This window comes from Balaenoptera ricei, chromosome 15 (genome assembly GCF_028023285.1).
Source record: "Balaenoptera ricei isolate mBalRic1 chromosome 15, mBalRic1.hap2, whole genome shotgun sequence".
Lineage (NCBI taxonomy): Eukaryota > Metazoa > Chordata > Mammalia > Artiodactyla > Balaenopteridae > Balaenoptera > Balaenoptera ricei.
In genome coordinates this window covers 10373520-10398256 of record NC_082653.1, presented here as the reverse complement: position 1 = coordinate 10398256, position 24737 = coordinate 10373520, and the positions used below count along the sequence as shown (strand labels likewise).

General features: G+C 46.9%; 1 protein-coding gene across 7 annotated transcripts in view; it reads right to left on the bottom strand.

The window, feature by feature from the left end:
- The window catches only part of NFATC2 (nuclear factor of activated T cells 2), a 179371-nt gene that overhangs the window by 83697 nt on the left and 70937 nt on the right, over nt 1-24737 (bottom strand). For all 7 annotated transcript variants that reach the window (XR_009497575.1, XM_059896777.1, XM_059896778.1 and 4 more), the window contains exons 4-6: nt 16655-16857; nt 15533-15705; nt 1782-1922 (exon numbers count right to left, since the gene is read on the bottom strand). Coding sequence is in view for 6 of the 7 variants with exons in the window: in XM_059896777.1 (XP_059752760.1) it covers nt 1782-1922; nt 15533-15705; nt 16655-16857 (517 nt within the window). In the remaining variant the exon portion in view is untranslated. The remainder of the gene's footprint in view (nt 1-1781; nt 1923-15532; nt 15706-16654; nt 16858-24737) is intronic.

Genomic DNA, 24737 nt, shown 5'->3' with positions numbered 1-24737 from the left:
TAGAAAGTAGTAGACCTGGGCTTTGAACACAAGCAGACTGGCTGGAAAACATGAGTCCTTACCTAGCTGACCAAAGGAATGTAGAGGATGTTCATCACTGAGTTACTTACAATAGCACAGAGTTGGAAGCAGCCTAATATCCAATAAAGGGAGAATGGTTAAATAAAGTACTGGACAACCATATGACAGATGCAATGCACCCACTTACACATCTGCATTCCTCTCCCCTCACGGCACCACCATAGCCCCTCAAACCCGCAGGGACTGACCACGTGCCTTCTGAACCACTCAAACCCACCTATCCGTCTCCCCACTGCCACAGCCTTACTTAATGCCCGTTTTTGTTTTTGTTTTTGTTTTGGCAATGGCTTCATCAAACCTCTTTAAAACCATCTGCCTTCTATCATGCTTCCAAAGTGTAAGGAAGCAGTTGTCATACCCTAGTCACAGGGCCAGCCCATCCCAAGAGGAGGCTTTGTGTGAATTGGGAAGAAGCACCCCTTCTCCAAGATACTCCGCTTCCTCCCATCAGAAGTTTAGTAACACACAGCTCCAGGATGCATCCAGTTTGAATGGCAGCCCCCAGAGGAGGTGCCCTCATGCAGTGCAAAATCCCCACAAGTGGACAACCTGCCTGTGATAGCCTGTGGCTCATCCTCAGGGCAGTAAACAAACAGACAAACACCCCTTTGAATTAACTGGAAATCATGTCATAGGAAGAAAAAAAAGCTTGGCCTAGCAACCATAACTATCAAATAAATTATAGAACCTGACATTTTTCCTACTTTTGTTCACTGTCTTTCTACCATGTCTTCATTGGTAATCACATTAACAGACAGTCCATATAAGAAAGAATACACAGGTCCAATAAACAGAAACATTAAACCTCTCATAGCAAAGGAGTGCCAAGTCAAAAAAGTACCAATTCAGCAAATATTTTTTTAAATTAAAAAACACGGCACTTCTGGGATGGGGTGAAACCATCACTGACACAGTATTGGTGGAAGTTTCCAATTTGTATATTTCTGGAAGGTAATTTGAATTCTAGAAGCAATAGGTATTTAAAGCTCTCGAAATGACTATCCAAAATTGCACTCTGGAATAAACCCTAAATAAACAAAAAAGATACACATGGAGATTCATGTATAAGAAGATTAATTAATCCTACAAGTATAACAAGATTAACTGCAGTACTATTTATAATAAAAATATAAGCAGCCAATATTTGTTGACTTACAATATACCTGGTGCCATTATAATTACCTGACATGTATTAACTCATTTAACCCTCGTGACAGCCCTACGGGGTTATAACTCTTGCTATTATCATTCTATACATAAAGAAATGGAGGCACAGAAAGGTCAGGTAATTTGCCTAAGATCACAGAGCAAGCAAGTAGCAAAGGCAGGATTTGAACCCAGGATATCCAGGGCCAGAGCATGCACGATTAATCATTGTGTTGCTAGCGCTCCCTTCTTGATAATAGTAAAAAACTGAAAAGAATGTCTCCTGATGTGAAAATATAATTTTTTTTAAAAAGTTAGGGGTGGGCAAAACTTTATCATCCAAAAAAACAAGCCAGGATGAGTTAAAATACATTATAACACACTCATGCCATGGTGAACCGTGTCGATATCAAGATCACTGGAGACAAGGGAAATTTCTCATGGTAAGGAGAGCAGGATAGGAAACTCTACACAATGGGATCTATCCCCCAAATCAATGCCACTGGAAAGAAAAAGATGGTCACTTTTGTATGGCACTCAGAAGGCCCCCTGACCTGTGGTCTTCTCGGTAAACACGACTTTGGACTCGGCCGTGAAGTTCTGTCCCGTGAGAATCATCTGCTGGCCCCCGTAGACCAGGCAGCTGTCGATGTCTTGTCTTTCCACCATGGGCAGCTCATGGGCGGATCGCTGGGCTGCGGGCGAGAGAAAAAGAAGACACTGTGATGACAGGAGACGCCCATGCAGAGTCGTCCAGTGATTTCACGGGAACGGGACACAATGCACTCTGCCCACCTTTGCCACTTGTTGTCATTGCAAACGTGGAAGCCTCACCCCTGGCAACCAGTGACTATGCAAATGTTATGTTCTTGTCAAAATGCCCCAAGTAATTTGGGCTAATTTTCTCCTAACAACACGTTTCATTTTCATGAATCAAGAGACAGATGCCTGTTCTCCTTTTAGGGAGGAAAGGAGAGTAAGAATTTGATTTTTTTTTTTTCATAAAAGGATGGGCAAATCAACTTTTCTGTAAGAGATTTCCTTTGCTAGAATGTACTCTCTTCTCCTGTACTTGATGTCAGCAACACACAAAGGGCTCACGGTTGTAAACTTTAGGACCTGATTCCTAAAGGTTTAAATGCCTTGGCCTTGGAATTCGTTTGCCATCCTGAACATGATTTGCCCCCATCACTTCTCTGACCACACTTCCTAGAACTCCCCCTTGCTCACTCTGCTCCTGTCACACTTCTAGAATGTTCTCATCATCTCTCAAACATACATAGCATGCTCCTATCTTTCAATGTCTGCCCTTTCAAGTCCTTCTCTCTGGAAGGTTCTTCCCTGATTACCCGCATGGCTGCCTTCCTCACTTCTTGCAGGTTTCTCCTCAGATGTCACCTCCTCAGAGCAGCTTCCTTACCCCTACCCTTCCACTCTCCCCCTCAGAGTTAAAACAGCAGTACCCACCCTCTCTCCATCTGTCTGGCTGTGTCTCTCCCTCTTTCCCCTTTATCCTGCTTTATCCTGCTTAATCATTTCCAAAGAACTTTCCACTTTCAGACGCACTACATGTAGCTTTATTGGTTCATTTGTCTTTCGTCTCTTCCCCGCGAGAACGTGAGCCCAGGAGGGAGGAGCGTTGCTTTGTGCATGCTGTGAGCCCAGGGCTGGGCTTAGGACTTAGCAGGGGATGCTTGAGATGGATGGATGCAAGTATTGATAGATGGGAGGAAGGGAGGAAGGGAGGAAAGAAAGAGAGAGAGAGGGAGGGAGGGAGGAAGGGTTGATGGATGGATGGATGGAGATATGTATGGATACAGATGTGTCTCAATATATCTTGACACACATATATATCTCGATATCTCTACATATCTGCACCTACATCTTCATCTGTATCTACAGTGAGGAATGGCACAGGTTGAGTGTTTAACCACAATGACATACTTGAATGCTCATAGTAACCTTCTAAGGAAAGAAGTACTAAAATTATTCACCTTTGGGGAGCAAACTAAAGCCTAGGAGAAGTCAGATGTGGTGACGCTTAGATTTGACCCCTCCAGAACTGGTTTGTCCAGCTCCAGAGCCCCATCTCCTAGCCTCTCCAGCCAACCAGTTCTTCTGAAGGTGGGCTGCAGGAAAGAATGAAGACCCTCTCCAGATGCCTTTCCTGGGCAGGGTGAGAAATGGGTCCCATCCAGCATGAGGGACCATCTCCTCGGCCTCGCCTTGGCAGCGTGGGCCGAAGAGGCCGGCCCTCCCTGGGTGAGTCAGCCTGAGCTCCTGGCGTTCCTCCCAGAGCCCAAGAACTGGGCAGAGGGCCAGCCCTTTCCGTGCCAGGGGCCTGCGGACCTCCCCATCCGGGAGCCGGGGACGCAGCCACGTGAGGCCCGAGGCGCAAACCTAACCCTGTCCTCCTGGCTGGCCTGGGCCTCCAGGTCCAGCATCCCCTCCCTTCGGCCCCGGAGCCACGTTGAAACCAGTCCCTTCAGGAGCAGCCATATACTTGGTGACATTTAAGGAGTCTGCTGTGGACCAGACGCTCCCAGACACTTTACGTTGAAAATGCAGCCGGATGACTCTCAGTGATGCCCCTGCCGGTATCTTCCCATCCCAGGCTCAGCCCAGGCTCTCTGTTCCCAGGGCCCCACCAGCCGGCGCGGTTCTAAGGGGCTGCCAGTTAAGAGTACGTATTAAAAAGGCCTCTCTGCAGAAGCTGCTAATTTCTCCCACATGGGCCAGGTTATTAAGCCTTTCTTTCAATAGAGGAGTTTTGTATGACTTCCTAATTGAGCTGCCACCAAAGGGGATTTATTAGCAGTGAAAGCAGCAGTCACACCGCCTAGAAGAGCAGGTCCTGGCTTTTGAGATCTGCCTTTGATGCGTTTGGGGGGCCAGTGGGGGTTTTTGGTCCCAGGGATGGGTGGGGAGGCGGCAAGAGCCATCCCTCCCATTTTGCAGGTGGAAAGCCTGAGTCATGGCTCCTGGGCAAGCCGGCCAAGGGCTCACAGCCAGCGAGGCCGGGGACTGGACGTGGCCATGAGCGCTCAGCAGTGGGCGGGAGGCTGGGCCGGACGGCTGCTCCGTGAATCACTGTGCATTGCTGTGAACACAACTCGGCTATTTCCTGAAGCAAACTCATTGCTTCTCCCTCCACAGCCTCACAGTTTAAAGCAACTAACTGATTCTCCCTTTGCCAAATCTGCATTTCCTGCTCCTTCTCCTTACTGAAGGAAAACTATCTTTTCTAATGAAAATTTAAGGAGTCCAGTCCGGCTTCCTGTAAGCTTTTATCTGGACTCCAGTCTTGCAACACGAAGTGTGGGCCGAGCACATCAGCATCAAGGGAAGGTTGGGGGACGGTATTATTAGAGGTGCAGCACCTCGTGCCCCACCCCAGACCTATTGAACCCACATCTGCAGCTTAACAAGGAATCCAGGTGATTCTTACGAGCTATCAAGTCTGAGAAGAACTGCTTAGTGCTGGCTACACATTAGAATCAGCTGGGGAGTTGAAACAATAATGACCCCCTGGCCCTAATTCTACCATTTTACAGACAGAAAGACAGAAGCTCAGAACTCGGCTTCATGGAGAGGCAGCTCCTGCCTGGGTGAGGCTGTCGTGTTGGAGGGTCCTCAGTTCCAGCTCAAGTCCCCACCAGGTGATCCTTGCACAGGGCTTTCCAGCTCTAAACCTCACTTTTCCCATCTGAAAAATGGGGCTGTTAGCAGACCCATCTCACAGGCTGTTGTGAGGGTTAAGTGGGAGAATTCACAGAAAGTGTACTTGGCTCAATAAATACCGGCCAGTATGGCGAACAACATGAAGAGCTGTAGCTCCTTGAGCAGCTGCCCTGTGCTCAGCGCCGGGAACCACTGTTGTCTTGTCTTAGCTATTTCACCAAATAAGTACGGACCGTGTCCACGTGTTTACACACAGTACTGCTCTCTTCACTGCTGTTCTTGGTGGATCCTGACCCAAAACCCAGGTTTCTTGGCCCTGAATCCCAGCATTTTTCAAAGCGAGCTTCCCTGGTCACCTGCAGCCGAATCACCTGGTTGGGGGAGGCGCTTAATAAAAATGCAGCTCCGCAGGCCACACCCCCAACCCCCGGCCCCAGAATCTCCTAGAGGAGACTGGACATTTGCATTTAAACAATCTTTCCAGGTGACTTGTTACACACATTCTGTTTGAGAGCCAGGTCTCACACTTAAGAGGCCACCTGAGGACAAGGAGACCTCCTCCAGGGGAGGCCCCCCGCATCCTCAGAGAGCCCAGAGGCAAAGCAAATGAATCCAATTAGCCTCTGAAAGAGGAACTGAAGACAGGCAAACAGCAACCAAAACTACCCTCCTGGGGTCCACTTCCTTCCCTCTCTCTGATGCAGCCTCCAACACCTAGGGCTACTAATTGGGGTGACACGGTCCAGGACCTATGGGAGAGCTCTCCACAAGCCCACTGGGCCCCCCAGGCCTGAACCACCACCCGCAGCCGTCCCCACTGAGTCCCATTCGGCTCTTCAACCATTGGAGATTCCAGACCCTCCAAACCCCAAACCCTGCAGTGTTCTAACCAAATGGGGCCGCCAGCTTAAAGTCAAGCCCATGGCCCAGGTCTCACCTGTGGGTGGAGGCTAGACCCTCAGCTCTGGCTTAAGCATCAAGGTGGCCCTCGAAGCCAGGAGACTTCCTCAGGCTTCCCTCCTGCCCCTGGATTCTGGCAGGTCATAAAGTGGCTTGGGGCTCCTATGTTTTATGAGCTCTGAATCAACAGGGCGCTGTTGGTTTAGCCAGTTTGCGTGTTTACTTTCACTAGCAACAGTGGCTGATTGGGAGCACAGCTGGAGGTAAAGGCTCAGAGAGGGAAATTCACACCAGGCGGGGTCCTCCAGGTCAGCCTGGACAGGGGACTGTCTGCAATTTGCCCTGTCACAGGGCTGCCTGGCCAAGAATGACGATCTACCCAAGAACCTCAGGAGAGAAGCGGGAGAAGCTGGTCAGGTAAATTTGGTTGTGCAGAGTGGGTGGGTTCTGCTAATAACAGCAAATAATTACAGCTGCCATAGAGAGTGCCTTGGATTCCAGCACTTTTTATATATGTCTTTGTTTATATTATAAAGCACACACATGAAGAAGCAATTTATGGTCATGTGTCAAAGTAAGGATGCTGCCACGTGAAAGCCTGAGTTCGAAGCCCAGCTCGGTGACATCCAAGCTTTGGGACCTTGGGCAAGTCATTTAATCCCTCTGTGCCTCTGTTTTCTCATCTATAAAATGGGACTCATCATAGGGCCAACCTCAGAGAGCGGTTTGCAGATTAAATGAGCTAATGCACAGGAAGTGTGTGGCACCTCATCAGGGCTCAATGAATGTCTGTTATGTTTATTTTTATTGCTAAACTTCATGAGACCACAAGCAGGAATGATTCCCATTTTGGAGGTGAGGGCGCTGAGTCTCCCAAAGGAGAAGTCACATGCCTGAGCGCTCACAGCTATGTAAGGCGGACAGGCAGAACTTGAATCCAGACTGTGGGATTCCCCTACCCAGAAGGACCCCTTTTTAGTAAAATGGAGAAGGACCCACTGGGAAAGCCGCCAGCCAGCCCGGACCAGGAGGAGCGCCCCCTTCAGTCTCACTCTGGCCCAAGCACTGACCACCCCCAGATCCCAGCTGCTGTAAACCCTTCCTGTCTGTACATCAGGCCCTGTCCTTGGCTGTGAGCCTGGCCCGGCTGAGCCGGGCCTGGCCCAGAACATGGTGCTGACTCAGGCCTCGCCTGGGAAGGGCCGGGAGCAGGGCCGGCAGACTGGCCCCTCAGGCTCCCTCAGACCCCGCCTTGGCCACTGATGGGTCTCCCCTGGGAAGCGGGAGGCTGGGACAGAGGAACCCAATTCTCCCTGAGTATGGGGTTCACCTCTGGGAGGGACCTGTCAGCATTCACGGCACGGGACTGGGGTGCGGTGTCTGCAAATGCAGGGGGTCCGCAGTGCGTGAGACCACCTGCCAGTTCTGACCTCAGGGGGTCTCGGCTTCCTCATACGGAAAAAGGAGCACAAACACCGGCCCTGAAAGACTGGTACCTCTTCTTGTCCAACCCCCACAGTGCTGGGTCCACAGGAGGGGCTCTTATTCTTCTCCATTCCAATATATTAACAAGGAGCCCCCGCAGAATATTCCCACATATCTCCAGTAACCAAGACCCTTCCAGGGGACTCCACGAATCTCCATTTGACTAATGAGCTCCCTGGTCACTGGGGGACCCAGGCAGCCCAGACAGAGAAAAGGACATGGGTTTTAACCCCCAGCTCTTGCCCCTTCCCTTGCCAGCCACGTGACTCGCAAATCAGCCCTTCTGAACCTCAGCCCGCTAGATATAAGCTCAGAGTCTTTGAGTCTTCCCAGGCTACGATGAGGGTAGAAACAAGTTAATAGACGTGACAGTTGGGGGCAGATGGCACTTGGCAGCTCTTCAATAAAGGGGAGTTTTGCCTCCCCAGCCCCGCCAAACTAGCTCAGTAAAAGGCCATAATCGCAGGGTCAGGTAACCATATCAATCAGTGGAGAAGCCACCCCAATCCTGGGCTCCCCAAAAACCCAGCTTTCCTGTAATCGCCACCCAGCCAACCCACAGCACCAGACAGATAATCATCTAAGCTCCTCTAAGCAGCAGGGCGTGCGGCTTGCTGCCAGCTCACCTGAAACAATTAGTGTTTGTTAAACTCCCACACCTACTGCTGCCTGGGCTGTGGGCTCTCGGCAGTGACAGAGTGGCAACCAGAGGTATGTAACGTCTGCTCTGCAGAGCTACAGGGAGGGCTGCAAGTGGGAAAGTATGAGACATACCAGAAGAGAGGCATTGGGGTTATTCTACTGTACTGAGATAGGTACGAGAAAACTGAGGCACACCGTGCTAGGTAACTTCCCCGGGACTAAGCAGCTAGTAAGTGGCAGAGGCAGGATGTGAACCCAGACCCACAGTCCTAACCATCACCCTGACCCTGCTTCTTCCCATCATGTTGGCTTTCTGATGTTTCTGAATGTGGTCCCTTAGTCATTGCTTAAAAGCCACCTTAGAGAGCCGGGGTGGACAAAGGCCTGGCCTACCTGCCCTCTGCCCAGTGCCCAAATTTCACCCAAGATTTACTGCTACAGGGTCTCGAGGGAGACAATCCATTGCAGAGTGGTGGGAGGGCACCCACAGTTCCCTAAGGGTCGCTGAGCTGGTCTCCAGTTTATATGAGATGACATCACCCTTTGGGCCCAAATTAATCTGTCACTCGTGATGTAGCTCAACCTTGGTGTCCTGGGATCCAGCAGGACATAGTCGTCACAGTTGGCTTGGCCCCTTACTAGCTGTGTGACCATAGGCAATTAGTTTAACCTCTCTGTGCTTCAGTTTTCCCATCTATAAAATTGGAACAGATGCTGAGTTCCTGGTGTCCTCACAATGATTTAGCAGCAACAGAGAAAGTGCTCGACATACAGTAGGTGACTGATAATAGTTCCTTGTCCTTTACCTCTTCCCCCCCATGTCCCCCTCATGTCCTTCCTTCCCTCATTTGGTCTTCAAGTATTTATTAGCATCTACTATGTGCCAGGCACTGTGCTAAACAAGTTTTAAAATATAAATCACATCATGCCAGTCCCTTATGTAGAACTCAAGGCTTCCCGTTTCACCTAGAATAAAATCCAAAGTCCCCTGCTTCCTCTCAGACCTCACCTCCTATACCTCTCCCTACCCCTGTCACTGCACACAGCCTCCCCGGCTGCCTTTCTGTTCCCTGACGATGCCAAGCTTATCCCTGCCTTAGGGCTTTGCACCTGCTCTCCCCTCCAGCTGGGCCATGCTCCCCCATCACTCAGGTCCAGGTTAACACGCCATCTCTTCAGAGAGGTCTTCCCTGATCAGAATGACTAAGGTTACCGCTCCCCCACCCCCAAGTCACCAACACATGATCCTTGTTATTTTCGTCATGACAGTTAGCTCTGTTTGAAATGATGTCTCTGCCTGCTTGTTGACTGTGGGTTTTCCCCACTAGAATGTGACCTCCATGATGGCCACGACTTTGGTTTGTTCACTGCTGGATCCCCAGTTCCTAGTACTATATAATGCACTCCAAATATATTTTTAATTAAAAGAATAATGTTAAGGGGCCTATAAGAATTATGTGGGTCGTTTTGGCTTCTGGAAGGAGCAGATGGGCAAGAGAGCATCTCTGATTTATGAAGCAAAGCAAAATCAATTTGCCTGTCTGATCTCACTAATTCTAAGGATTTCCATAAAGCACTGCTGTGTGATCACCCATCTTCCACATCAGACTTAGGAGAGTGAAGTGGAGGAGTAAAGGGGAGGTGGTGAGGGAGGGAACAGTCTTCGGTTGTCTAAGCTCTCGCTTTCAGAAAAAGGCATATGAAACAACTGAATTTCCATATGGAAAACAATGGAACTGGACCCTATCTCACACCATACACAAAAATTAACCTGATATGGTTTGTATCCCTAAACCTAAAAGCCAGAATCAAAAAGCTTCTAGAAGAAAACAGAAGAGAAGATGTCTGCTATCTTCAGATAGGCAGAGATTTCTTGGGAGAATATAGTGAGTAATAATCCCCAAAGAAAAGAAAATAATAAATTAGACTTCATCAAAATAAAATATTGATGCTCTTAATAAGACACAATTGAGAAAATAAATAGGCAAGCCACAGACTGGGGGAAAATATTCATAATACATAAATCTGACAACAGGTTCATACCCAATGCAAAAAGAACTACTGTATATTAACAATAAAAATATGAGTAACCCAATAAAAAATGGGCAAAAGCTCTGAACAAACACTTCACCAAAGAAGACACAGGATAGCCAATAAGCACACAGATTAGGGTTCAGCATCATTAGTCTTTAGGGAAATGCAAATTATGGGTTATGCACAATGAGATACCATTTTACTCACTGTAATGGCTACAATTAGAAAGACTGACAAAGCCAAATATTAGTGAGCAAGTAGAATTCTCAGACACTCTTGTACAGAGTGTAAAACGATTTGGAAAATACATAAATTGGAACATACTTTTTTTTTACCCCGTGACCCAGCAATTCCATTGCTGCGTATTTACCCAAAAGAAATGAAAGCATCTGTCCACAAAGGCCTTGAAGGGGAACGTTCATAGCAGCCTTATTCATGATCCCCAAACCCCAGAAACAACCCAAATGTCTATCAGTGGTAAATAAACAATCGTTATATTCATACAATTGAATACTGTTCAGCAATAAAAAAAAAAAGAATGAACCACCAAATCACGCAATAACAGTGATGGATCTCCAAAACATCATGCTAAGTAAAACAAACCAGACACAAAAGAGTCCATACTGTACTATTCCATTACATGAAGTTCTAGAATGGGGAAAGCTCATCTATGGTTATAGAAATCCGCACAGTGGTTGCCTGTGTATGGGGCTGGGGAGGGGGCATTGGCTGAGGGGTAGGAGGAAACTTTCAGGAGCGAAAGAAAACGCCCTGTATCTTGTTTTGAGTGGTGGTCACACTGGTGTATACAATTGTCAAAACCACTGAACAGAAGATTTACGGTCTGTGCAGTTTAGTGTATCTTAATTATACCTTGGTAAAACACATTTATGTCATGAAAAGGCAGAGACTGAAAACACCATGTGAGAAAAGCCATTTTCTAGTCCACACCTCATACCCATGCCCCCAATTCCTGCAAAACGAGCAAAGTGAATTTACACTCTGTGCTCTGAGCGGGCAGGGCTGGAAATTGCTTTAGGTGTTTCCTGAAATGTGATGAACAGAGAGGCCCCTTTGCAGGGCAAGGAGAAAACCTAAGGAAAGTTCTCACGGGAGAAGACATCTGCCCCTGGGGACACATCCACTCTGTCTCATGGCTGCCTCTCTCTCCTGCTGGGCGGCCTGGGGACACTTGTTTTCACACTTTCATTTTTTTCAACATTCTAGAGACAGTTGCTATGTGCCAGGCCCTGGCTAACACCCACTGGTCCCTAACCTTACCTAAGAGAGATTGATAAGTAAATTGGGTGTCAGTGCACAGAGAGGGGACCCCGTACCCTGTGGGTTTAGGGCAAGCTTCCTCCTCGAGGGGCCATCTAAACAGGGGCCTTGGATAAGGAGGGGTTAACTAAGCAACTGAAGGGTGTAGGCACCCCCCCCCCCCCCCCCCCCGCCGACAGTAGGTCTCTAAATTTGCCGCATGTCAGAATCACTAGGCACCTCTGAAAGTCTCCGGGTTCAGGCCTCAACGCAGACCAACTAAATCAGAGTTTCCGGGGTGGGATTCAGGCATCATATTTTTTCTTAAAAGTCCCCAGGTGATTCCAACATGCAGCTAAGATTGTTCTGGATGGAGGTGACAGCATAGGCAAAAGCCTAGGAGCCTGAGAAAGATGCCAGTGGATTTGGGAATTGAGGAGCAGAGAGAAGACTGAAGCCGAGAAATGCAGCTGAGGAGGTGTAGTGGGTTGAACTGAGCCCCCATCCAGACTTCCTGCCCACCCAGAACCTCAGAATGTGACCTCATTTGGAAACAGGGTCTTCAATGATGTGAATAAGGATGAAGATGAAATCATCCTGGATTGGGGGGTCCTAAACCCCATGAGAGTGTCCTTAGGAGAGACAAAAAAGGGCACACAGAGAAGGCCATGTGAAGATGGAGGTAGAGATTGGAGTGATGTGTCCACAAGCCAAGGCATGCTGGTGATCGCCGGCCACCACCGGAGGAGAGGGGCCTGGAACACACTCTCCCTCAGAGCCTCCAAGAAGGAACCAGTCCTGATGACACCTTGATTTCGGGCTTCTGGCTTTCAGATCTGTGGGAGAATCAATTTCTGTTGCTGGCAGGCTCCCAGGTGGTGGTAATTGGCTTCGCCAGCGCTGGGAACTCGCAAAAGAGGGAAGCAAGGGCTCCACCACCACAAGGGAACTTGGAGTTGAAGCTGAGCTCTGAGGAGCCCAGGAGTTAAGGAGAACTGTCCCATTTCAAGGGTCCCAGACGAGGAAAGGCCGCCCACAGCTGTGACCATGTGTAGGGTCTCTGTTGGGCAAGACAAGGGTGTTCCCTTCTGACCTCTTCCACGTTCTCCTACAAGTGGGAGGAGGGTGGGGCAGCCTCCAGAGCTTGGGAGACCAGAGAAGGTTCGAAAGAGTCTCTGCTGAGAGTAGGGGAGGGAACTCAAAGGACCTCCCTGGCAACACTGAAGATCCGCTGGAAATAGAAAACTAGAAACACGGGGTGTCCCTCTGTGCACAGGTGCGATTTGACCTTGGGCACACTGGCCTATAAATATATAGAACAAATCTGCCTTTCTAGCAAGTAACTCCACTTTCCAAAGAGTGGCCTCCAGTAGCTTGTTCAAGACTTTTCTACTAGATTCTGAGAACTCTCCCTTGATCCCTGAGACGTCACATAAAAGACATCTCCAAAGTAAATAAGTTAGCCTTGCAAATAAGCACCAGCCCATGGAGTGTTTTTCTTACCAACCTACCTTCCCCAAGGGGTGTACATGAAGTCAATTAGTCAACAAATATTTACTGTACACATACTGTGTTGATACATGTCACAGACTAATTTGTCAACAAATACTGAATACCTCCCTAAGGATCAAACAGACAGTAATTCAATTAGTCCATAAATATTTATGGAACTGCCAGGCACTGATCCAGGAAAACAGAACAAAGAAGGAGATCAAAATGACAGAAGGCTCTGCCTTCCCTCTGTGAGAGGAAAAGTGGCCCATCGGTAGCTCCACTTGATATTGCCAGAAAGGTTGGTGTTGTAGAAACCGAAAGAAGCTATTTCACAGAACTAGAAAGTTGGAGACCCTGCCTCTGCTACCTACCGAGTAAAAACGAGTAAATCACCTTAACAAGAAATCAGCTTACCAAGAAAGTCTCAGTTTCCTTATCTATCAAAGCACAGTAGTTGAATCAGCCAAACACTTTTTCATAAGAATAGGAAAACCAAAAACAAAAAACTGCTATGTTCAAAGTTGAAACAACTTTTAACACCCTGAGGATCTTGCTGGAGGTGCATGCAGCCAGTGATGATCCTTGAAGTCTCAGATTGACAGGAGATAGAATGACTTGAAGGGCCCAAAGATGGAGAGGAACAGGAGCTCCTATAAGTGGTCCCTCCTGAGGCCTCCTGATCCCCACCTTGCTACAAACCACAGCCCCATCCTGGAGACTGAGTCATTTGCCAGAAAGGCAAGACCTTATCTTCTCAAAATCCCCCAAATCACTGAGGAAGAGCCTGAGTTTCCTTCCCCAAATGTCTTGAGATGTTCAAAACCAAGACCAGGGTGGGGCAGTCACCACGACTAGCACTTGGGGGGCAGGGGTGGGGTCTGCTGGGCAGAGGAGGGGAATTCCTCCTCTGTTTCTGCGACGATGTTTTTCAAACACTTGTTTTCCCTTGTTGTCTGCTGTTGGGTCTTCCTCCTCTAACTTCAGAGCACAAACTCACCACCACATTCAGCCTGATCCCCATCCTGACTCACCAGCCTGGAAGAGATCACAGGCCTCCTTCATCCTTTTCCAAAGACCAATCAAGACCAAGTTCTGGCTTCTCTACCAAAGAGGGTCCACCCTCTCCTCTTGCTGGCTGAAGGCCAGTCTTCCTCAATGCTTTCTGCATAAAATATTCATACTTTCCCTTTCCTCATTAGTGTCTGATTAAGACTACCTCTGATGAATCCAAGCCACGTGTAGTTCTCAGCTGACCTACAGAGGATTTCGACTTTGTTGTCGCTTTTTTAAAAATCAGGAGATTATTGGTTTATCTTAAAAAAAAATCAGATTTGGCCACACTGAGTCGACACTCCCTCATAGAAACACTGGCTGGATTTGGGTAACAGCAACCCACTTAGGTGGGGAACGTGCCACCCTGGCCCCCAGTCTCTACCACTGCTACCCACCCAACCCACTCCACTTATGTCCACGACCTCCCCGGTCTCTGCAGGCAGCTGATTTTGTGACATCTAATTATGGTAAAATGTCCAGTAAAAAGGGGAAAAAAAAACCCTGAAACATAACTGAATATGGAACATTATTGTAAGAGCACAAAAATATTAGAAGAATGAGACTTTTTAAAACTAATAAAAACAGCTTTTGTTTCTGGAACAATGCTTACTTCTTTCTTTATGCTTTTAAAAACGACTTCTAAACTCTCAAAAGCTGAGCAGACAATAAGCTTTGTCACATCTAACTACAAAATCCAACAACAAACTTGCCCAAAGTACCTAAGAATGATCTCAAAGTGATTTCTTCTTTTGAAGCCTAATGGAGCTGGGCCAGGTCTCTGCTCAGAGACCTTCCAAACAGCAGATCTTGGCCACTCTGTACTGGATTCTAAAAATCTTCTGCATCTTTGTGTGGGTTAGCTTACACCAGACTGTAAGCTCACTAAGGACAGAGAAAACATCTTGCTCATCTGCAGGCCCCCAGCACAGCACCAGACACTGAGCAGATTCTCAGTAAACACCCTGGGATGGGCTGAGGGTGATGGGGACGTGTGGCTCCTGCATGCCAAAGCTCCTGCTCAAATCCCAGCCCTGCTGAGACAAGTTACACTACCCCTCATCTCTCTCCCTCCTCTTCTCTAAAATGGGCATCATGACACCAGCTATTGCCAAGGACTGCTGTGAGTATTTAAAGAGTACTACACACTGAGCACTTAGCCTAGTGACCAGTGGAGTCAGTGCAGTAAGCGAGAGCCACCGTGATGTTATTATTATTCTATTGAAAGAAGAGAAGAGGAAAAAGGGACTTCCCTGGTGGCACAGTTGATGGGACTCTGCGCTCTCAATGCAAGGGGCCCGGGTTCGATCCCTGGTCAGGGAACTAGATCCCACATGCATGCCGCAACTGGGAGTTCGCATGCCACAACTAAGGAGCCCGCCTGCCGCAACTAAGACCCGGCGCAACCAAACAAACAAATAAATCTAAAAAAAAAAGAGGTCACTAAGTACAGTGAACTCGCTCCAACTGCATCTACCCTTTTTGAGACCAGCACAACACTTATACATTTCAAATCTTCTAAACCAAGCTGTAGGCTACTTATCAGCCATATTATTTTTGACAGTAAACCCGCCACAAGTACACAGAAGCAGAGAGAAACTCTGAAATGTGCTCTCTCTCTCGCCCCTTTGGTCATCTTGGGCCACCGCTGACCCCTGTGGGTCACACATTCTTGCTGGGTACCTTACCCAGGCTACACTGCCCAGGGTCACATACAGTGCACTTGTCAAAAACCGACCCTGCCCAGAACCCAACTTACAGCACTCGATGGGGTTAGATGCTGTCTGCAAGGAAACGATCCTTCCGCTGGACTCTGGAATGTGCACCCGGAACACCAGCCTCACCCGCGTGTTCTTCCTCCCGATGTCCGTCTCGCCTTTCCGCAGCTCAATGTCCGCATTCCGAAGCTTCAGGATCCCCGCACAGTCAATGCTGCCGGAAAGTCAAGAACCCCACTGACAAATGACCATCTCGGGGAGCAGGAAAGGTCACCCACAAGGGGGGCGGGGGATTGCAATATACGGATAAATTTTTCAGCCAGGAATTTAAGCCAAAATGGGGGTAAAACACAAAGTAATTAGCAAAATCCCCCAGTGGAAATTACCTCTCTAGGGAGATTCTGCTTGCTTACTTTTCTACTCTCAAAAGTACCTGAAAAACTCAAATACGCAACTGGGAAAAATTGATTATGGACTATGCAATAGTAAGAGTAGTAATATGGACATTAAATACCTTGAATTTGATAAATGTACCGTGGTCATGTAAGAGAGCATGCTTGTTCTTAGGAAATGCATGCTTAAGCGTTTAAAAGTAAAAAGGCATGATGTCTGCAACTAACTCACAACCGCTTCAGGAAAAAATAAAGAGAGGGGGAGAAAAACAGTAATAAAGCAAATGTGGAAAATGTTAACAATTGGTAAATCTGAGCGAACAGTGTAACAGGGGTTCTTTGTACAATTCTTACAGTTTTCATGTTTGAGATTATTCTCTAATAAAGTTCTTTAAACTCCAACACACGGGTGCAATGTTTCCCACATTTTAGCCATATGCATATCAGCTCTGTGAGGTTACACCTATCTGCATAGTTGTTTAATAATTTTAAGTCAAATAAATTTATAAATGTAAATAAATTCAGCCTCATCCCAAGCAACATAATCCAAAGATGCATAAGTATTCTTCCTCTCAATACACATGAAAAACGTCTAGGTCTAGAACTTTTCAAATGGAAACTTTTAAAACAGAAACCTCTGTGGGTCCTTCACAAATTGGGAACCACCGTCTACGGTTGCTTCCATCAACTCCATCCTTCTCCCAAATCCCTGCCACTTGGCCCCAGTCACTTCCCCATGAAGACCCACTGCCCTCAGCCCCCAGCCCTTACGTTGCCCTCATGTTGTTTTTTGGCTCCAGCGGAATCTCCAGGACTTTGGTGTTGCCCACGATCTTCTCGTAGCTGGTGGTGGTGACGGTTTTCCCCGTGATCCGGTGTACCTGGTAGAAGGCATGGGGCTTAAGGATCCGCTCGTCGGCCGTCCCAATGAAGATCTGAAGCCCCAGCGGCTTGTTTTCCATGTAGCCATGGAGCTGAGGGGGAGAAAACAAAACCAAATTATTACAGCACCATTAACATACAGGGTATGGTGGCTACAGTCCAACAAACAAAAACATCAAAGAAGCTCATGAGCAGCAGAATTGCTGCAATGTCTAGAGTCATGGAGAATTGGAAGCAACTTGCATGTCCGGCCAGAGGGGACTGCTTGGATAAATTATAGGGATCCTCTCTAAAATGGAATATTAAGCAGCCCTGAGAAAGAGTGTGATAGATCAGAATTGCATTTATGGAGAAACAGCCAGAAACTATGCTTAATTGGTGATCGGGGGTCAGGGGGTGGTAGTGAGAATAGAAAATAATTGGAAGAGATAAACCAGAGCTCTTGACAATGGGTTGCCTAGAAAGAAGGAACTTTCAGTTTTTATATGACTATATTCCAATTAACAAGTTAGATTTTATGGTTTTAAAAAAGAAAGAGCAAGACAAAAGTACCGTCATCTAAACTGATAGAAAATTAAAGACTGGAAGAAAATATGTATAACATATAACACGCAAAGGATTAATACATACAATACACAAAGAATGCCTACAAGTGAATAAGTAAAGGACTAGATTCCTGGCCATCCTATTTAAAATCGAGTCCTACCCCCATGGCTGTCCCTAGCTCCTTTCCCTTCTTTTTAATCCCATAAAATATACTATATATTTTCTCAATTCCTTTTGCTTAGGTCTTTCTCCTACAACTAGACTATCACCTCATTGAGGGCAGGGATGTCTATTGATTTAACTTGCCACAGAATCCCTAGCACCTAGAATAATGCTTGGCACACAGTAGGCATTCTAGTAGTAGTAGTACATATTTGCTGAATGAATTAATAATGAATTTTCCAACAGAAAATTGGACAAGAGATTTGAACAGGCAATTCACAGAAAAACAAATGACCATTAGCATAGAAAAGATATTCAACTTGCCTTGTAAACAGGAAAATACAAATTAAACAACTATGAGATATCATTTTTTGCCCATTAGATGGGCACCCATGTAGATATTTGATAATATCAAGTGTTTTGGAGGCTATGAGGACACAGACACTCTCCCATAGCTGATAGGAACATAAACTGGTATAACTATTTTTGGAGTAGCAGCTATTAATATTAAAAATACATATTCCCTATGACCTAATAAATCCACTTCTCAGTATGGATCCCAGATGAAATGCTGTGCATGAAGGAGATATGCACAAAAATGTTTACGAACATGAACAGAATAATGAACAATTAGTTTCATCCATTAGGCTTATGAGTAATACATGTCCAGGCTATGAAAGACTACAACAGTTAAAAAAACAGTATGGTAGAGATCTATGAACTTCACCCGGAAGATCTAAGACATACTATTAAAAAAGAAAAGCAATTCATAAAAAAAAAAATATGGATAGCAGAATACAACTTATTTTTTTTTAATGCTGAATGTTTCGATCCATTCATTTATACTCATGTAAATGCAATAGGAAAAGGTGTGGAAGGATGCGCTCCAGACTGACCACACCATGATCACTTCTAGGGATGGAGGAGGAGATCAAGGTTGAGAAGGTGATCAAAGAGGAATTTAACTTCATCCACAAAGTTATAGGCAGAAGAGCTGCCTGGAAACTTGTGGAATTTAACATTGGTTTTGAAAATTATACATAAGAAAAGAAAAAAGGATGTTGAGCTAAGAGTTAGAAGGTGGGTTCCTGTCTTGCCACTCCCCAGCTGAGAAATGCTGGGCAAATCATGTAATCCTCTGCACCTCTGCTCCTTCCTCTGCAAATTGGGCGGAAGGGGGGTTATGACAAGTGACAACTCACTGAGACCCCACCCTTCCATAGAGTTCTACAAAATTTCAGTAGGATCTCCAGTCAAATGCCCAGAACCAAAGGCTCCAGGGCAATAGATAATCACACATGGTCTAGAGCTGCACTGTCCAATATAGCAAGTAATACAAAAATTTGATTGAAAGGTCAGTTTCTCAGTCACACGAGCCACACCTTTCAAGTGCTCAGTAGCCACAAATGGCTGGTGCCATAATGAACGGCACAGATACAGGACGTTTCCATCATTGAGAAAAGTTCTTTCAGACAATGTTGGTCCAGAAAGATGGTGTTCTCTTGTACCCCTCTAAACACTGGACCAAGAGGCGAGCTAAGGGTGGAGCAGAGCCAGATGGCAACCTTCTTCAGAACCTGCCAGGCTGACACCTACAACATTTACATAAGCATCTGATACACACCCGAGAGGCACCCTGGGGCAAAGGTGGAAATGAAGTCAGTCTCTTATCTTTCTCCCCCATGCAAATTGAAGAACAGGGTACTGTTCTGGACAAAAATCAAAGGAGGAAGGGCAGCATTGAGGACAGATTCTGTTTTTGTTGTTCTTGCCTTGCATTTGGACCCAAGATAAATATCTTTCCTCACCTCCTGTCCTGGATTTATCAGGAGGTGGTAAACACGGTATCACTCAGAATCAAAGAGAGTAGGTAGGATAGATAGTGACCCTAATGGTCTGAGGTTCCTTCCTCCTTCCCGGGATCTAAGAGCAGAAATTGCAGGCTGCATGCACTCAGGGTAAACAGCCACAGAACACCTGGGGATAAAATCCGTCACATCCCAGAGGAGCCCAGCCACCTCTAGTCCCCTCCCTTGATGGCACACTAGTCCAAGCCACTACTACCTCTCCCTGGAGTGACCACCACTGCTCCCTAACTGACCTCTTGCTGGTCTTTAACAGAATAGCCCTCTGATCTTTAAAAAATGCAAAGCAGACCCAGACGTCCCCCTGCTTACAACCCTCCAAAGACTTCCTGTGGCCGGAGAATAAAATCCAAACACTTGGTACCATGGTCTATGAGGCTCCCAACAGCCCAGCCTCTGTCTTCCAGCCCTTCCACCCCATTAGGCTCCTGCCAGCACCAGCCATCCTTCTGTTCCCTGAGCACACCAAGCTCTCTCCGACCTCAGGGCCTTTGCACAGCCATCTTCTCTGCTGGCATACTCTTCCACTGGTACATTTAGCTCTCAGATCTTCAGGTCTTTCCCAAACCACATTAGTTACACACACCCAGTGCCGGAGCCAGCTATTTCAGTCTTGCAGTTGGTTAAATTTTCAGGAATTTTAAGAGCCATTGGACATTACTTTGATAGCCTGAAATCAGCCACGATGAGAATATCTGCACCACAAAAATTGGCAAATGCTACAAATCGGGGCTCTTTTTTTCTAGAGAAGTGGATGTTAAACATTCACTAACACGCCGCAGGAATAGTTACTTCGTTACCATCTGAAATTCTCTTGTTAGTTGTTAATTTGCTTAGTATCTCTCTTTTCCACTTCAACAGGAAGTCCATGGTAGGAGGAAGCGTGTTTGTTTTGTTCAGTGTGATCAATAAGCACGTGGAATCAATAGTCACCATCAACAACCGGGCAGTAGCTAAGTGTACACTGTCCCCAGGCCAAGCACCACACTCAACGTTTTACATGTATCACAACAATTCTAGGTAGGAGGGGCCCATTTTATAGATGAGAAAACTGAGGCTGGCAAAGTCCTGGCAACTCGCCCCAGTGGACACTGTTAGTACAGGGCAGGGCCAGGATGCGGACTCTGGGCCTTCAGGCTCTAAGTCCATTCCCAGCACACTGTCTGTGCCCTTGGCATCTGATAGATCCACAGCTGCTCTCTGATCTACAACTACAGCTCAGAAAGTGCAGATTAGGTCCTCAAAGGAAACACGAGCAAGTGCTAAATTATAAGATCAAGAGTGCTCTTCCTGCTGAACAAGAAGGGGTGGGGGCAGGGGAGGAGGAAGGGAGATGGAGGGAGCCAGAGAAACAGGCAACGGCAACCAAGACAAACAACGTTGCCCCTCAAGAGAAGAACCCACTTCTTTAAGCAGGAACTTTGTGTGTCCCGGAGCAGCCCCTGGTTGAGCTGGACTAGCTGATGCCACGTGAGCAGACGGAACCCACCTCACCCTCGTGAGCGCCCCCTCCCACGTGAGACAGGTCTCTGCTGTCAGAGGCTGTGGTAGAGCAGGAAGGAGAAAGGATTTCACGTTTGGTCAGACGTACCCAGCTCTCAGTCCAGGCCCTGCTTCTTAACAGCTGCTGTGTGACCTCAGAGCAGTGACTCCACCTCTCTGAGCCTCCATTTGCTCCTATAAAACAGGCACATCACTTCCCACTGCCCAGGGCTCTTTGAAGACTAAAGAAGATGACCTTTATAGGGCCCCAAAGCCCAGCACACAAGAGGTACCCATGAAACGAGAATTCTCCTTGTCATCGGAGGATGATGCAAATCAAAACATGGAGGTGATAGGACAGAACTGAATGGAGAAGCGAAGAATGAATGTGAAAGACTCACAATGTGATAAACAACCCAAAACATCCTCATGTGTGGTGAAACCCAGGCACTCATTCCATCGTCTCTGTGGGCAGCTATAGAGCCCCTGACGTGGAAGGCTGGGAGGAGGAGGGTGGGGGAAGAAACCATACCATCTAGCGTGGAAGAAACACTTCCCCTCCCATCCCCACCCTCCCCTTCCCTGAAGGTGGTAGAAGATGCCCAGAGCGTGTGCATTCTGGAGGAGCCTTGCCAGCTCTCCGGAGGTTTGATAAGACCATATGGCTATTTACTTGCTTCTCCAAAAACTGAGTGATTTGGGTCTTGCAAACAGAACCTGATGCCTTGGGATGGCATGACCTGCCCTCAAGGTCTCAAACGCCCCGCTGCCCCCATTTTAGAGGCCAACCTCTTTCCAGGGTCTCGAGGCCTCTTTCCAGGCTTCTTCAAAGATAAGGTCATCTCAGGAGCATGGCAAGCAGGGTGGCCTCCCAGCCATAGCAGACTCCCGCCTGCCCACCCACGGGAACCTAGAAGCTCAAGGTCAGCCAACCTCCAAAGCAGAAGAGGAGGCTCCACTTCCTGCAGCCAGGGTGAGAGCAAAAGTCTTCTGCTTTTTGCAGAAAATTTCCCAAGCAGTCTACAAGATTCCGGGAAGAAGGGGTGCTTCTAGGGCACATCATGAGGGTCTGCTGCACAGCTAGGGGGTGTCAGAGCTGATTTAATCTGCACAGCAACACACAGAAGGAAAAGCAAGGTGATCCCTTTTTTGGGTGAGAAAGCCAAGGCTCAGCGGGGTTAAGTGACTTGCTCGTGACCCTAAGCTCCAAAGCCATCGAGTGGAAGCTCAGGGATGTGGGCAGATTTGCTTCCCCTGTGTCGCAGCTGCCTCCTGACGCTCCCAGATGCTGGACTATGTATATTACGACAGGCAGGTCCATCCCACCAGCTCAGCCAAAGGAACCCAGACTTGAAATGGTCTCCACATCTCAGAGACCCACCGTTTCCCAGAGAAAGCTCATCAGAACCACCCCCGCCCCCAAATTCAAGCTCTGCCCCCTCTTAGCAGCAACTGAACTGTCCTGATGCACAGGTAAAAGGGCATCGGTACATGTTGATACTTGCTTTCCCTTCGTCTTGTTATAAAAGTAATAAGGGTTCATCATTCATTGCAGCAAAAAATAGACAATATAAAAATATATATATTATACAGAAAATACTCTCTCAAAATAAACAAGCATTTTAGTGTACATCCTTCCAGACTCTCCTTCTAGGCACTTAGAGAAACATATCTGGGATTCTATTCCAGATACTGTTTCCACTTAACAATATAATGTGACCATTGCCCTTTGTCATTCAATGTTGTTCACTGGGACAACCTCAAATAACTGCACAGTATCTCCCTGGGCTTAGACTGGCACAAGGCAAGTGAGGTGCCCGGGCACATGATTTAAGGAGGCACCAGCTCTCAGGGCTGTGCAAATGTTATCTGAGTACCTGAAAGTGAGTGCTACCTTAAATTTTGCCCTCCCCTGCATCTCTTGCTTCCATCCTATGTCTGGACTCACAGCTTAACCTCTACAGTTGGGCATTTAGGTTGCTCAAACATTCCCCATTATATAATGTTGCAATGAGAACTCATAAATGACACTTCCTTGAAAACAATTTTTCTATCAGCTCTGTTCAGAGTTTTTAAATACTCTCAGATGGATGAGGCTGCCATCAAATCTGAAATGTGGGATTGATTTTCAAAATGGCAACGGGCCAAGGAAACTGTTTTGAATTTTACTAAAATCAAACTTTAACAATGTTAAGTAGCATTTTTTTGTTGAATTTGGAATATTAGGAAATTGGTATCGTCCTCAAATATTACACTGTGAAAGAAGGGAAAAGCCCATGGGGATGTTTTATTGTAATTCCCAACTGCCACACAGCACGCAGGGAGAAAGTTTTTTACAAATACACGTGGATCTCAAATTCTGCTTTTATTTTTGGATGCAAAAATTGCAGAACATAGCTGCTACCCCAAGCCCACTCCCATCACACACACACACGCGCGCGCGCACACACGCACGCACACACACACACACACACACACACACACACACCAGGAAAACTACTCCATGATTTTACTCTTATCTCAGTGATGCCACCAGCATCACATATCCATCTAATGAGCACATATTAATAACATCATTAAAAATCCTAATTCATGATAACTCCCTCTGCCTCACCTCCATATCGGATCCACCTGAGAGTCCTGTCAATTTGATTCCCTAAAGTGCACTCAAATCCATCACCATTTCCCCATCCATCACTTCCACCCTAGTCCAAACTACGACTATTTCTCTCCTAAAGAGTGTCCCTGCATTCCCTCCAGTCCCCATCCACGACTTTCTACCCTGTGGCCAGAATGACCTTTTATAACCTCCCAGCTCCCACTGACTACACCACCATATGCGATCTGACCCCACCTCCCATCACACCCCGACCCCCTTACCAGGGGCTCCCTGTGTCTGATCTTTCAGAAACAATCCCCCCGTCACCCTCTCCACCACCTCTGCCCTAGGTAATTCCTAGTCATACTGCAGAATGTGACTCAAATACTATTTCCCAAAAAAAAGTCTTTCCTTGCTCCCTGGACAAGGCGGGGCGTCCCAGTAACAGTCTTCTTTGTTATATTTCTCATAATTGCAAGATATAATTAGGTGCCCAATTAATTGTGGCGTGCCTGTCCCCTTTCCATCCTCCTAAAGTTCCATCAACAATTCAACTGCCCTTTTACAGAAGAGGAATCGGAGGCTCAGAGACATGAGGTCCCCAACCAAGCAAGCAGCAGTGCAGGGATTTGAACCCAGGTCTGACGCCAGGAGGAATATTTCCTTCATCTGCACTATGTGCGACTGATGCAAAAGACAGAACAAGGGTGCCAACCAGGTAAAACGTGACCCGGTTGAAATATGTAAACCTAAGAGCAGAGCCCACAGAAACAGGGTGTGCCCAAATCTGTCGTAGACAATTTTGCAGTTATCTTTCAAAATTACAAATGTACACTCCCTTTGCTGTAGTAATTCCACTACTAGTAAGTGGGTTATCCCATGGATGCCCTGGTAGATGTGCAGAGAAAAACTAATGACAAGGTTATTCAATGCAGCGCTCTTTAAAATAGCAAAATATTGGAAATGACCTAAAGGTCCATGAAAAGAGTACTGGTTAAATCAGTATTGGGATATTATAGAGTATAATACTGTTATTAAAAAGAAAGAAAGAATGAGTATGCTAGGGACCAGCATGACAGTGAATATGAATGGCAACCCCTGGAGTTGTGCAGTGCACAATCTGGGCAACCACATGGGGCACCCTAAGGAAGCTTTTTATATAGCAATATAGAATAATCTCCAAAATACACCATAACCGTGAGAACAAATATATCTGTGTTTTTAAGGTGGAGAAGGGATGTGTGTGTGTGTGTGTGTGTGTCCAAAATAAAAGTAGAAAAGAAATCAGGTCTTAGTTTAAAATGCCCACTGGACTTTG